At 37.4% G+C, this 13217-nt stretch overlaps 1 protein-coding gene across 4 annotated transcripts in view; it reads right to left on the bottom strand.

The window, feature by feature from the left end:
• Nucleotides 1-11023, bottom strand: part of LOC121376022 (DNA repair protein complementing XP-G cells-like) — a 39521-nt gene extending 28498 nt beyond the window's left edge. For all 4 annotated transcript variants that reach the window (XM_041503787.1, XM_041503794.1, XM_041503802.1 and 1 more), the window contains exons 1-5: nucleotides 10956-11023; nucleotides 8579-8790; nucleotides 4833-5008; nucleotides 2916-3112; nucleotides 558-630 (exon numbers count right to left, since the gene is read on the bottom strand). In XM_041503787.1, the coding sequence (XP_041359721.1) occupies nucleotides 558-630; nucleotides 2916-3112; nucleotides 4833-5008; nucleotides 8579-8666 (534 nt within the window). In that variant the 5' untranslated portion in view covers nucleotides 8667-8790; nucleotides 10956-11023. The remainder of the gene's footprint in view (nucleotides 1-557; nucleotides 631-2915; nucleotides 3113-4832; nucleotides 5009-8578; nucleotides 8791-10955) is intronic.
• Nucleotides 11024-13217: the final 2194 nt, after the last annotated feature.

Genomic DNA, 13217 nt, shown 5'->3' with positions numbered 1-13217 from the left:
GATGTGTGTATGTATGATTCAAGCGAGAGCTCCACCACACAGGGGTAGAAACAATACAATATACACTGTACACGTTATCCAGGAATGGATCTACATTGTAGTATGGATGCTGGGGTGGGTGGGCACCCCCCCAATTTCAAAGTGCTGCATAAATCCAGTGTTTGAGAGATAAATACAATGAATTTATTTCTTTTAAGATGGAGAGATATGATATCTGGGATGGCTGGTTGTTTTGGGGGGAATCTGCAGATATATATATTATATATAATGCATGTTACACTGGCAGTGCTAACTCTGGGCGAGCAAAACAATTCGCCAAATTGTCTATTAAATTTCAAAACTTGCAGAAATTGTCAGATATTTTCGAAAAAATGTCATTTATTACATGTAATTATTTTTTCAAATTAAAATAAAATTTGCCAACTGTTTTCAAAATTTGCGAATTTGGTGAGTGCCAGAGTTAGCCCAGTTACAGTGACACTGCTTCCCCTCCTCAGAAATCCCCTGCATCGACCCGGCTATCTGCTCATCTGTTAATCAGACCAAACTCTACTGACCTCAATCATCTGGTGGTAATGAGAGACATCCTCTGGCAAGTCTTCATCTTCAGACTTCGAGCCTGCAGACGCCCTTAAACAAGTGTGAAACAATTCTTAACATTTCTTTTCTTTAACATCTTCAGACTTCGAGCCTGCAGACGCCCTTAAACAAGTGTGAAACAATTCTTAACATTTCTTTTCTTTAACATCTTCAGACTTCGAGCCTGCAGATGCCCTTAAACAAGTGTGAAACAATTCTTAACATTTCTTTTCTTTAACATCTTCAGACTTCGAGCCTGCAGACTCCCCTTAAACAAGTGTGAAACAATTCTTAACATTTCTTTTCTTTAACATCTTCAGACTTCGAGCCTGCAGACGCCCTTAAACAAGTGTGAAACAATTCTTAACATTTCTTTTCTTTAACATCTTCAGACTTCGAGCCTGCAGACGCCCTTAAACAAGTGTGAAACAATTCTTAACATTTCTTTTCTTTAACATCTTCAGACTTCGAGCCTGCAGACGCCCTGAAACAAGTGTGAAACAATTCTTAACATTTCTTTTCTTTAACATCTTCAGACTTCGAGCCTGCAGACGCCCTTAAACAAGTGTGAAACAATTCTTAACATTTCTTTTGTTTAACATCTTCAGACTTCACGCCTGCAGACGCCCTTAAACAAGTGTGAAACAATTCTTAACATTTCTTTTCTTTAACATTTGTTTAACAACATGATCAGATCTTTGTTTTTCAAAAGAGCAGGTACATATACCGTCGCGCCTGCGTACACCCCTAAATTCAATCCCAGAGGTATGAAATAATACTGCCTTAATTTGAACAAATCACATGTCCCCTCCACCTCCAATTATTTTGAAGACAACAATTTCCCTTTCCTGAAAGTGTGAATTTTCACACTCATGGATTGAATGTCTGTACCACTAGAGCACAAAGTTTTAAAATTTTAAATCATCAGCCACTGGATGTCAAACCAGCTGCCAGGCGCTGGGTGGGTGGGGGAAAAGATATGTCTGCTCATATGTCTACTTAGAAGTTTTAATCCTACGACATGGTATTGCAGATGGGTGCTCCTCCGCAAATGTGTAGTAAAACTGGAAAACACACACAAGAAACATCTGTACTTTAAAGCAGTAACCAGTTGTCATTGGGGGGGGGGGGGGGGGGGGGGGAGGAGAAACGTAGCCAGGTGGTAAAGTGCTCACTTGATGTGCAGTCGGGTTTGGGTTTGATCCCGTCAGTGGCTCACTGGGATATTTCTCGTTCCAGCCAGCTATATCAAAGGCTGTGGTATGTGCTCTCCTGCCTGTGGGATGGTGCATATAAAAGGTCCCTTGCTACCAATGGAAAAATGTAGCAGTTTTCCTCTCTAAGACTATACATGTCAAAATTACCAAATGTTTGACATTGAATAGCCGATGATCATTAAATCAATATACATTGTTTTGTACTTTAGTGGTGTCATTAAACAACACACACAAAGTTGTCATGGGCTATTAAAGGAGCTTCTATTTTGTATCATGTTTATGTTCCGAGTGAAATAATTTTCATTGTCACAAAATTTTAAACTCAACCAACTACATTTAAACTGTGATCAAGTATTCAAATATAAGATACCCAAAAATGCATGGGTTTCTGATTAATTAATCATCGGCTATTGGATGTCAAACATTTGGTAATTCTGACACAGTCATCAGAGGAACTGGCTACATTTTCGTAATGCAGCATGGGATCTTTTATATGCACTTTCCCACAGACAGAAAAGCACAAACTACGGCCTTTGACCAGTTGTGGTGCACTGGTTGAAACCAGAAAAAACCCAGTCAGTTGAATGGATCCGTTGTGGTGGTTCGATCCTGCAACCCAAGCACCTCAACCCACTGAGCTAAATCCCGACCCTTCGTGTGTTTATGATGTTCCAGTAATAAAACAATTTAAAATCTGAATTGTAAAAAGTGAAATGTGTCATAATTCATGGCGGGTCGGTACGTAGCCCAGTGGTAAAGCGCCCGCCTGATGCGCAGTCGGTCTAGGATCGATCACCGTCGGTGGGCCCATCAAGCTATTTATCGTTTCAGCCAGTGCACCACGACTGGTATACAAAAGGATGTGGTATGTGCTATCCTGTCTGTGGGATGGTGCATATAAAAGATCCCTTGCTACTAATGGAAAAATGTAGCAGGTTTCTACTCTATGACTATGTCAAAATGACCATATGTTTGATATCCAATGATTAATAAATCAATGTTCTCTAGTGGTGACGTTAAAAAGAAACAACTTTTAAGTCATGGTAACCAGTATACATGGGTCAGCACTCACATTGTTCACTGACCAGAATTGGTATCAATTTAAACAAGTTTACTTACTGCTGATCTGCCTCAGGGAGGGGAGGTAACTCAAACAAGTCGTGTTTAACAGGTGCCGACTGCGCGGTTGATGCCGACTCTCCCCCTGTCCCCAGCATGCTTCGAACAGCGTGGCTGTGTAGTAAATTGTGCACAAGTTTCTCTTTAGTTCTGTGAGCCTCGTCTTTAGCTGCCTCATTCCTCTCTCTTCTCCGAGCCTGTTCAGATAAAAACCAGTTGCCTCAGTTACTTAACAACACAACGATCACTTTTTAAAAAGTAATCTTCACATACATGTACTTATATATACATACATGATTGTATCAGATAGGTGATATATTTATTACACACCAGTGTAAGATATTGCTCATGTCATAACAATCACTCAATATCTAACTAAAGTAGTGTCGGAAATAGCATAATTTTTTTTTTCGTCAATTATTTCTTTCATATTAAACTGACAAATAAATATTTAGTAAATACCTATTTAATTATAGTCTACCTAATTTAGCATTTACTTGTTTGGGCTCTCATTGATGTACAAGGTGGTGTCTACTCTTGAAATTAAAATAAAGATGTCAGTATATAAACAGGAGATTTGTGACCTTTATTGGAACAGACTATAAGACATTTTGATGGATGTGTCAATTTCATTTACCCTTAAACAAACTAATTTAAAACTGCAAGATAACTGATTATTTTGAATTGCAGCATAAATTATTAATTTTGACCAGCATTTTTAGTGAATATAAATTCAATATAAATACAGTAGAAATGTACACAATCTTGCAACCACTTAAAGGTGCTATATCAGAAGTTATATGTGATCATCTGTTTGTGATAAAGATTCTCCAATAAAAATGTATTTTCTACTAGTAGATAAAATCATTTCTTATAATCATAATTATGAGCATATAGTTAAAGATGTAGTCTTTAAATGTTAAAGCAAAATTTAATAAAAACATGATTTGCAATAGCTGTCATTATGCAACTTTGAGATAGCACCTTTAATACCGGGAAATAGATCACAAACTCAAAATGGTTCTTGACAGTTTTGCTCAAAAGTTACTTATAAATGTCTATAAATATTTGGTTTTAGAGAGGAATAGGGGTAAACCATAATCACCTGTTTACTGACGTATTTCTTTTAATTACAAGAGTAAACACCACCTTGAACATCAATGAGAGCCAAAACAAGTAAATGCTAAATTAGGTAGACTATAATTAAATAGATATTTACAAAATATTTACTTGTCTGTTTAATATGTAAGAAATAATCAACGAAAATAATTTTTATTCTATTTCCGACAGCACTATATAGTGTAATATATTGGCGTGATGTGTGCATGTACATGTATATAGATCACTTGTTGACCCAATTCGTAGAAAAATAACGTGTAGTAGGTCTCGATATCTGCCTTTTCTGCACTGCGGCTTGTTTGCAGTTGGTTTGTAATAAATTACTAAACTAGCTTGCCTGTCATACCATTTTTATGAAAGTCATGAAGCTTCTTTTAAGTTACGACATAGCTCTTGACCAACAGCACTCTCTCCCCCCTTCCCCAGATTCTGTAATGCAGTCCATGTCATCCCCGCCACCTTGCAGCAGTACTTAATTTTATATTCATTGAAAACATATTTTAGTGAATAAACAACAAGAGGGTTGGTCGCAAGTTTGCCAACTTACAATTTTTACAGCCCTGTCCTATATACAGTACTAATTAGAATCACGCTGGGTTGAATGCGGAAGGGTCGAATACACTGCAACACTCAAACAAAAAAAAGTCCCGAGTTACACTTACACATTGCTGACTGAATGGTTAGGTTGATCTAACCGATGAGCTAAACACTTTCTCGAGCACCAATGGGGTCGAGCAAACAGGATTCAACTGTACATACAATAAAGATACTTAGTTGTTAAAGTGCCCTGAAACTCACAGTGGTTTGTTTCTTGAGCGAGGGCACTCCTCCATCGAAGACGAACACGGGTTTGAGTCGGTAATACAGCAGCTTACACACACGACTAAACAGACCCTGCAGGTGAGCTCCGGGCACCGGGTGGCCATCTTTGTCACGCAGACCCTTCGTCACCTGGTGCAGCCAGATACTCACATCTTCGCTTGTTAAGTCAACTCACATTCTAAAATTGTATACACGTACATGTATCTCTGGAACAATTTTTCTCGTTCCAACCAGTGCACCACAATTGGTCAAAGGCCATATATATAAATGCATTTGATAATTTTCACTAACCCAGAGTCCAGACATTCACCAAAGACTAGTCAATTTCTTCAATCGAGGGCTAGTGAATTTGTCAAGCCGAGGGCTAGTGAATTTGTCACGCTGAGGGCTAGTGAATTTGTCAAACCGAGGGTTAGTGAATTTGTCAAACCGAGGTCCAGTGAATTTGTCAAACCGAGGTCTAGTGAATTTGTCAAACTGAGGGCTATAGTGAATTTGTCAAACCGAGGGTTAGTGAATTTGTCAAACCAAGGGCTAGTGAATTTGTCAAACCGAGGTCTAGTGAATTTGTCAAGCCGAGGTCTAGTGAATTTGTCAAGCCAAGGGTTAGTGAATTTGTGAAACCGAGGTCTATAGTGAATTTGTCAAACCGAGGGTTAGTGAATTTGTCAAACCGAGGGCTATAGTGAATTTGTCAAACCGAGGGTTAGTGAATTTGTCAAACCGAGGGTTAGTGAATTTGTCAAACCGAGGGCTATAGTGAATTTGTCAAACCGAGGGCTATAGTGAATTTGTCAAACCGAGGGTTAGTGAATTTGTCAAACCGAGGGCTACAGTGAATTTGTCAAACCGAGGGTTAGTGAATTTGTCAAACCGAGGGTTAGTGAATTTGTCAAACCGAGGGCTATAGTGAATTTGTCAAACCGAGGGCTATAGTGAATTTGTCAAACCGAGGGTTAGCGAATTTGTCAAACCGAGGGCTATAGTGAATTTGTCAAGCCGAGGTCTAGTGAATTTGTCAAACCGAGGTCTAGTAAATTTGTCAACCCGAGGTCTAGTGAATTTGTCAAACCGAGGTCTAGTGAATTTGTCAAACTGAGGGTTAGTGAATTTGTCAAACCAAGGTCTAGTAAATTTGTCAAACCGAGGTCTAGTGAATTTGTCAAACCGAGGTCTAGTGAATTTGTCAAACCGAGGGTTAGTGAATTTGTCAAACCGTGGGCTATAGTGAATTTGTCAAACCGAGGTCTAGTGAATTTGTCAAACCGAGGGCTATAGTGAATTTGTCAAACCGAGGGTTAGTGAATTTGTCAAACCGAGGGTTAGTGAATTTGTCAAACCGAGGTCTAGTGAATTTGTCAAACCGAGGGTTAGTGAATTTGTCAAACCAAGGGCTATAGTGAATTTGTCAAACCAAGGGCTATAGTGAATTTGTTAAACAGAGGGCTATAGTGAATTTGTCAAATTGAGGTCTAGTGAATTTGTCAAACTGAGGTCTAGTGAATTTGTCAAACCGAGGGTTAGTGAATTTGTCAAACCAAGGGCTATAGTGAATTTGTCAAACCGAGGTCTAGTAAATTTGTCAAACCGAGGTCTAGTAAATTTGTCAACCCGAGGTCTAGTGAATTTGTCAAACCGAGGTCTAGTGAATTTGTCAAACTGAGGGTTAGTGAATTTGTCAAACCAAGGTCTAGTAAATTTGTCAAACCGAGGTCTAGTGAATTTGTCAAACCGAGGTCTAGTGAATTTGTCAAACCGAGGCCTAGTGAATTTGTCAAACCGAGGGTTAGTGAATTTGTCAAACCAAGGGCTATAGTGAATTTGTTAAACCGAGGGCTATAGTGAATTTGTCAAATTGAGGTCTAGTGAATTTGTCAAACCGAGGTCTAGTGAATTTGTCAAACCGAGGGTTAGTGAATTTGTCAAACCGAGGTCTAGTAAATTTGTCAAACCGAGGTCTAGTGAATTTGTCGACCCATGTAACAAAAACACGAACAAAGCATAGCTTAATGTAAAATGTACTGTGCCATGCACCTGTAAGTGCTGTACAATGTGTTTCTACAGAACTATGTACATATTACAACGTACATTGTACACCCACATGTACTTTTTTTATAAATAAAATTATGACTCAAGTACTACTTAATATATCTAGAACCTGTGGGAGTTACCTTTTCCTTAAGAAAAACGTGGACTGCGTGGTGTTACCTTTTACAATGAACAGTTGAACACCCACAGGTACATACATTACTCAATTTACACGCAGCACCTGGGAAGGGGGTATTTTTTACAATGAACACCCACAGACCTGTGTCACTAAATTATGACTAAACTTAGTTTTTAAGTGTTCAACATATTAAGCACTTGTCTGTTTGTCCTGACAAGTGAAAATGTACTTGGACAAACACATTTTACTTCAATGGTTGTCCTATATATTATAGTGTTTCCCCTTGCTTGTTTTAGCATGGTGTGGCACCATGCCTCAATAGTCCAGCACCATCTTGCCTTAATCAGCATCATGCTGCCCTGAGATTAAACAAGCCTTTTTCAGTAATTAATTCTAAAATTGCCTTTATAAAACACCAAAAAAGGTATTATTAATTAATAAAATATGTATTAATAATTTTATATATTTAGCCATTCATTTATTAACGCAAGCACATAAATTACATTAATGTTTATTTCAATTAATTTTTGTGTATTTTTAATGAATAACAAGTGCCCTGAAAATGGTGAAAAACACTGAAAATGCCCCAAAAGTGTTTGGTCTACCATGCCTTGCCTAATTTCTAGGAAAATCACTATAATTATATACATGTACAAAACAACTGTCATTGCAGTTTCATTTATAAAACCATTGTTCTTACACTTGAATGAAAGAAATCATTTATGTGGACAAGTGAAAATATTGGTGGACAAGTACATTTCTCTATGTACTTGTCCGGTGGACCTGTGAACAGTTTAGATTTTTTTCTATCACTGGTTTTAATACTTGCATTGTATATACTGGGGGGGGGGGGGGGGGGGGGGATTTTAAAATTAGCACCTACCATAGGTATAATTAAATGATTACTCAAGTTTTAATTTATTATCTAGGACCAATGTGAAGGGTGTTACTTTTTATATTAATAATGAACACCCACAGGTACATCATTAAAAGTAGAATTAAATAATGACTAAAGTTGCACTTACATGTATATAGGACCAGTGTGTGTGTGTGGGGTGGGAGGGGGTGATGTTTACATTTTACAATGAACACCAGCTGGTATAATTACGACTCCAGTTTTACTTATCCACAACCTGGATGTGGGGGGTGTACGTTTTACAATGAACACCCACAGGTACATGTATAATTAATTTATGACTCACGTTTTACTTTAAATCTACAACTTGGGGGATGGGGGTGTACATTTTACAATGAACACCCACAGGCATAATTAATTTATGACTGGTTTTACTTTAAATCCACAACCTGGGGTGGGGTGGGGGGTGTACATTTTACAATGAACACCCACAGGTATAATTAATTTATGACTCAAGTTTTACTTTAAATCTACAGCCTGGGGTGGGGGTGGTGGGTGTATGTTTTACAATGAACACCCACAGGTATAATTAATTTATGATTCAGGTTTTAGTTGCTCATGACTTGGGGTGGGAGGATACCTTTTTCTAGTTTGTCTCATTATTTATTCTGAAGTGAAAAGTGTACAGGTCAAGGATACCGACAGCAAGCTTCTTCCCTTCGAGAGATTGCAGGGAGATGGGTTTCCCAGTTGACTGTAACAGCTGCCACAGACCCTGCACTCCCATTGTGGAGTTACTTCCTCTTGGCTAGTATTACAAGTGTCATGACACTTGTAGAAATCCGCTTGTCACACTGTAACACACAACTGTCGCACATCTCACAGGACACAGAGAAAGCTGATCATCTGTTCTAAAAAAAACAAAATCAGCAATTTAACTAAAACATTAACAAGCTGTTCCTGATTGAGATACATGGTGTTCTGTTTATTAATGTTGTCAACCTGTTTACTGCCCGGTAGCCCAGAGTTTTCTTGGGAAAGTAAACGTCACCTGGTATGTAACCAAAGCAGTTACAGTATTTTTGAATATTAAGCATACAGATACCTTGATGCAGTGTGATATTGTATTTAACTGTTTAAAAACAAAAATATTATGGCAGCCAAACAATTTTTTTCCCAAAATATAGGGGTTTTTTTTGTTTTATCTCCAGGTTGTAAATCTCCATTTTGTTTTATGCCGCAAGTCCAAACAGATATATCTTGCCTCGTCCGTAACCATCACACATATACTTTGTTCATATTAAGCATTCTGCTAAATCTCATTATTATGCAATAACCGGTAATTGTATTAAAAACACACACAAAAAGTAGAACATTGTATTTTGTAAACTTGTGCTTTGGTTATGTCCCGGCCGACACTGGTTTCCCCATGCAGGCCCCAGGATACTGTGTGGTAAATAGACTGACACGTTAATATACATGTAGATCCAATTAAGTCACCAAATATGCTAAATATTATTCATTACATGGATTAAATGTACCATAATCATTAGTGCACGGGGCACATTAAGTCAATACTTTTTTTTGACATGCACGGCGAGTTGCTTACCTCTACTTAGTAAATTTAACATGGCTGGGATATTTTTTAAGGTTGTCGTTGAAGATTTATTTTGTTAATAACGATGCAAGTACTTCAATCGGGATTTTATGAGTACATTTTTTGTTTGTTGCACTATTTCGGTTGAGAAATGGTTGAAACAATATATGGTGCCACAAGTTTTGAATACAGGCTATATATAGGTTAGTAGTAAAAACCACACTTGCTACGACCCTCTTGATTACGTAATCAAATACTATTGTTATCAACAAATATAATTTATTTTAAATTTTTAGGAAGAGTCCTACCAATTTTTATAAACAAAAATAATATATATATATGAGGCAGATATTTTACCAAAATTATTGCAAGCTGTACGTGCCTTGTCAACAATGAATCTGTGCTCAACATTATCAATATCATGATTATGACTTCATGTTGAGCATACTATGATACAGTTCCTCAAGATAAATGTCTCCAGCACGATATTTATTACTGTGAAAAGTGTGATGTTTATTGGTCCAATAAATGTACAAATGTTAAAAAACGGACCTTAGATGTTTACCTTGAACTAACGGCATGAGTTCGACCCATATCCCCTTTCAATGGTTAGATAAACATCTCCAGCACGATATTTATTACTGCGAAAAGTGTGATGTTTATTGGTCCAATAAATGTAAAAATGTTAAAAAACGGACCTTAGATGTTTACTTTGAACTAACGGCATGAGTTCGACCCGTATCCCCTAAGGTAGTTTTAGGGTTAAGGTGCTTGCACTTGTAGTCAAAGTTAATCTTGATGAACTAGGACTAGTCGACTTGCGGTGAACTTGTATGGAAAACTTACTCGTATGGGGAAAAATGCAGTGAACTCTTATGGAAATTACAAACCGATATATCCAATACTATATAGCAACTTGTGTGTAGTTTTTATGCAGAGTTCGACAAATCCGCTAGCCCGAAGGAATTGTCTGGTCATTTGGGCAAGGATGCTCTTGACGTCACATGTCATTCGGGATAAATGTGCCCATACGCCTATGCACGAAACAAAATATATAACATGACACAAAAATCGGTGACCATGGGTGACACGAAAATAGGTGACTACGGATGACACGAAAATAGGTGACTGCCGTTGACGCACAAATAGTTGACTGATGGTGACATAAATAATAAGCATGTATACAAAACAAGTGTCAAAATACACATTTAAGAAAAATATCAAAGTATATCTGCATATCCATACATCCCCATACGAGTTCACCATTATTTTGTACATACGAGTTCGTTTTCCATACGAGTTTTCCGTTCATACGAATTCACCGCATTCCGGGCTAGTCACTACTGAAAGGAGGAAACACAGCACTATACAGTGCTTAACGAATGCTGGCGTATGTACGTGTTAGTGACCAGAATATCGATGTATCACATCTCATATACGTTTATAATTGGAGAACAACTGCGGCGAAATAGGGAATACCTCGATAAACATTCATGAGTCTGCAATTATGACAGCAAAAATGCATTTCCGTCACAGGCTCCGAAAACCATCTTCTTCTTTGTAAATTCCTCATTCAACAAATGAGTCCCCTCTATTATTAGTCAACAACAAAAACCCTTCCGATTCGGTTCAAACTCGCTTTTATGTGCGTTTATATCGCAATTTAGGCGCATATCTACTGTATGAGTTAAACCCATTTCCATCTTACCCATTGGTTCCGCTGAGGTGAATCGAACCTGTGATCTATTGCATATGATTTAAATACCCATCTGCATGTGTCACAAGTCAAGGATAATCTTTTGACAACTAAGTTTATTTTAGATATTTATTGGAAATTAAATAAAATTTGTAATTAAAATTATAAATTGTTGCTGTTTATTGTAAATACTTTGCTAATTGAAAGTATAATTTACTGCTGGGACAAGAGAGTCATATAGCTTCCTAATCAGTGGCGGATCCAGAAAATCCATTATGGGAGGCCCCCAGTGACATGAGGTGGAATGCTAAGGGAACTTTGAGGGAGTTTTGGGGGAGGATCGTAAAAAGAAAAGAAAATTAATATATAATAAAATTATAACTATCGCGAAATTTAGGGGGAGGGAGCCGGGCCCCTGCCCACCCACCCCAGATCCGCATTTGCTAATAGTTTAGTCAAAACAGGGATGGACTTAAAACAAATTGCAATAGAATATTTTTCTTCACAGTTCATTTTAGGGATGTTTTGTGAACAATATACTGAAAATCAACCAAAATCCTCTATGGTGACATATGTACGTCTAATTTGCATAAATCCAATATGGCGGTCGGCATAATGAATTTTGCAATGTTAATAACTTATGGAATCTAGAACATATTCTTGACCTGTTCAAACAATGAAACTAGTTTTGTGCAGGTGGTGAATCTGTTTAATAAATTCCAAGTTTGATCTGACACTTCCCTAATTTGCATAATCCCAATATGGTCGCCAAAAGGCCTTTTTTTTAAAAATAGACAATTTTACTACATACACAGGGCCGTAGCTAGCAGGGGGGCAAGGGGGACAGTCCCCCCCCCCCCCGAAAAAATTCGGAAAGCATTATAGAAAGTTAAAGAAAAGGAGTTTTAGACTATTAACTACTCAGTTGCCCCCCCCCCCCCCCCCCCCGCAACAAAAAATCCTAGTTACGGCCCTGATACATGTATAGGCCTATGATTTTCCACGATCATTGTGTTGTTTACATATTATTTGGAGATGAGGAAGCTATTCAACACAAACTAAAACATTTCTGTTTCTTTTGTACACTTTCATCATTCGTATAATTCCAATATAGCCGCCAAAGTAGGCCTACACTCAAATTAGCAATTTTGCCATATATTAATGTGTATATGATTTTGAAAACATATTGGACTTTGTTTACATAAGAGTTAGAGATGATGCAGTTATTCCATGCATGAACAATGATATATTCATTATATTGTTCAATAATTCACGAAAATTCAAAATAGCTGCCAAACAAAACATTTCAAAGGCATTTCAAAAGCGTTTCTTTTCTAATATTTACAGCAGGTGGGGAAACAAAATCACAAATATGTCTTGTTACTGTATGTCTTCCAAAGTTCATAGAAACGTACGTTTTAAAACAATCTGCTTTCTATGACAATTCATGAAACTGACGATATATATTTTAACAATTTCTGTTGTTACTGTTTATGCGTTTAAAACTGTTATCATTTTTGTTTTTAAACATTACAGTTTAGGCTACTTTCTGTTATAATTATTTCAATCGTTCTGCAGTCGGTGAAAACAAATAATACAAGTAACACTTATTCAGAGACTGATTATAGTGTAAACTTTATTACAGCATCATTTCTATTAACAAAATTGTCTATTTAGATTAGTTTGGGTTTTTTTATAAAGAAACCAAAACTTGCCAAACATGGATGCCTGTGTATTTTGTGATGGTTCATCCTCTCATGGACAGCCTATTGTAACTATGAGGAATAAAAGATGCCGAGGAACAGCAGGGACCAGTAGAGCCCATGATATTGATACAGTAAAAACATTTCTGAACAATGTGTTCATGTCACCTGTCGGCAAAAGTTGTGCGACTCTTGACGAGTGCATTCTTTTCAACAGGCGGTCACCTGGTGCATTACCACTCAGTGATCAAGTTAATTCTAATAAGGACAGCTAATGCTAACGAAGACAGCTAATGCTGCATTCTAAAGAGCTAGAATTTAGTTTTAAAATCATTTGAGCCC

Source organism: Gigantopelta aegis, chromosome 1, assembly GCF_016097555.1.
Source record: "Gigantopelta aegis isolate Gae_Host chromosome 1, Gae_host_genome, whole genome shotgun sequence".
Taxonomy (NCBI): domain Eukaryota; kingdom Metazoa; phylum Mollusca; class Gastropoda; order Neomphalida; family Peltospiridae; genus Gigantopelta; species Gigantopelta aegis.
This window is presented reverse-complemented; position numbering and strand designations above follow the sequence as displayed.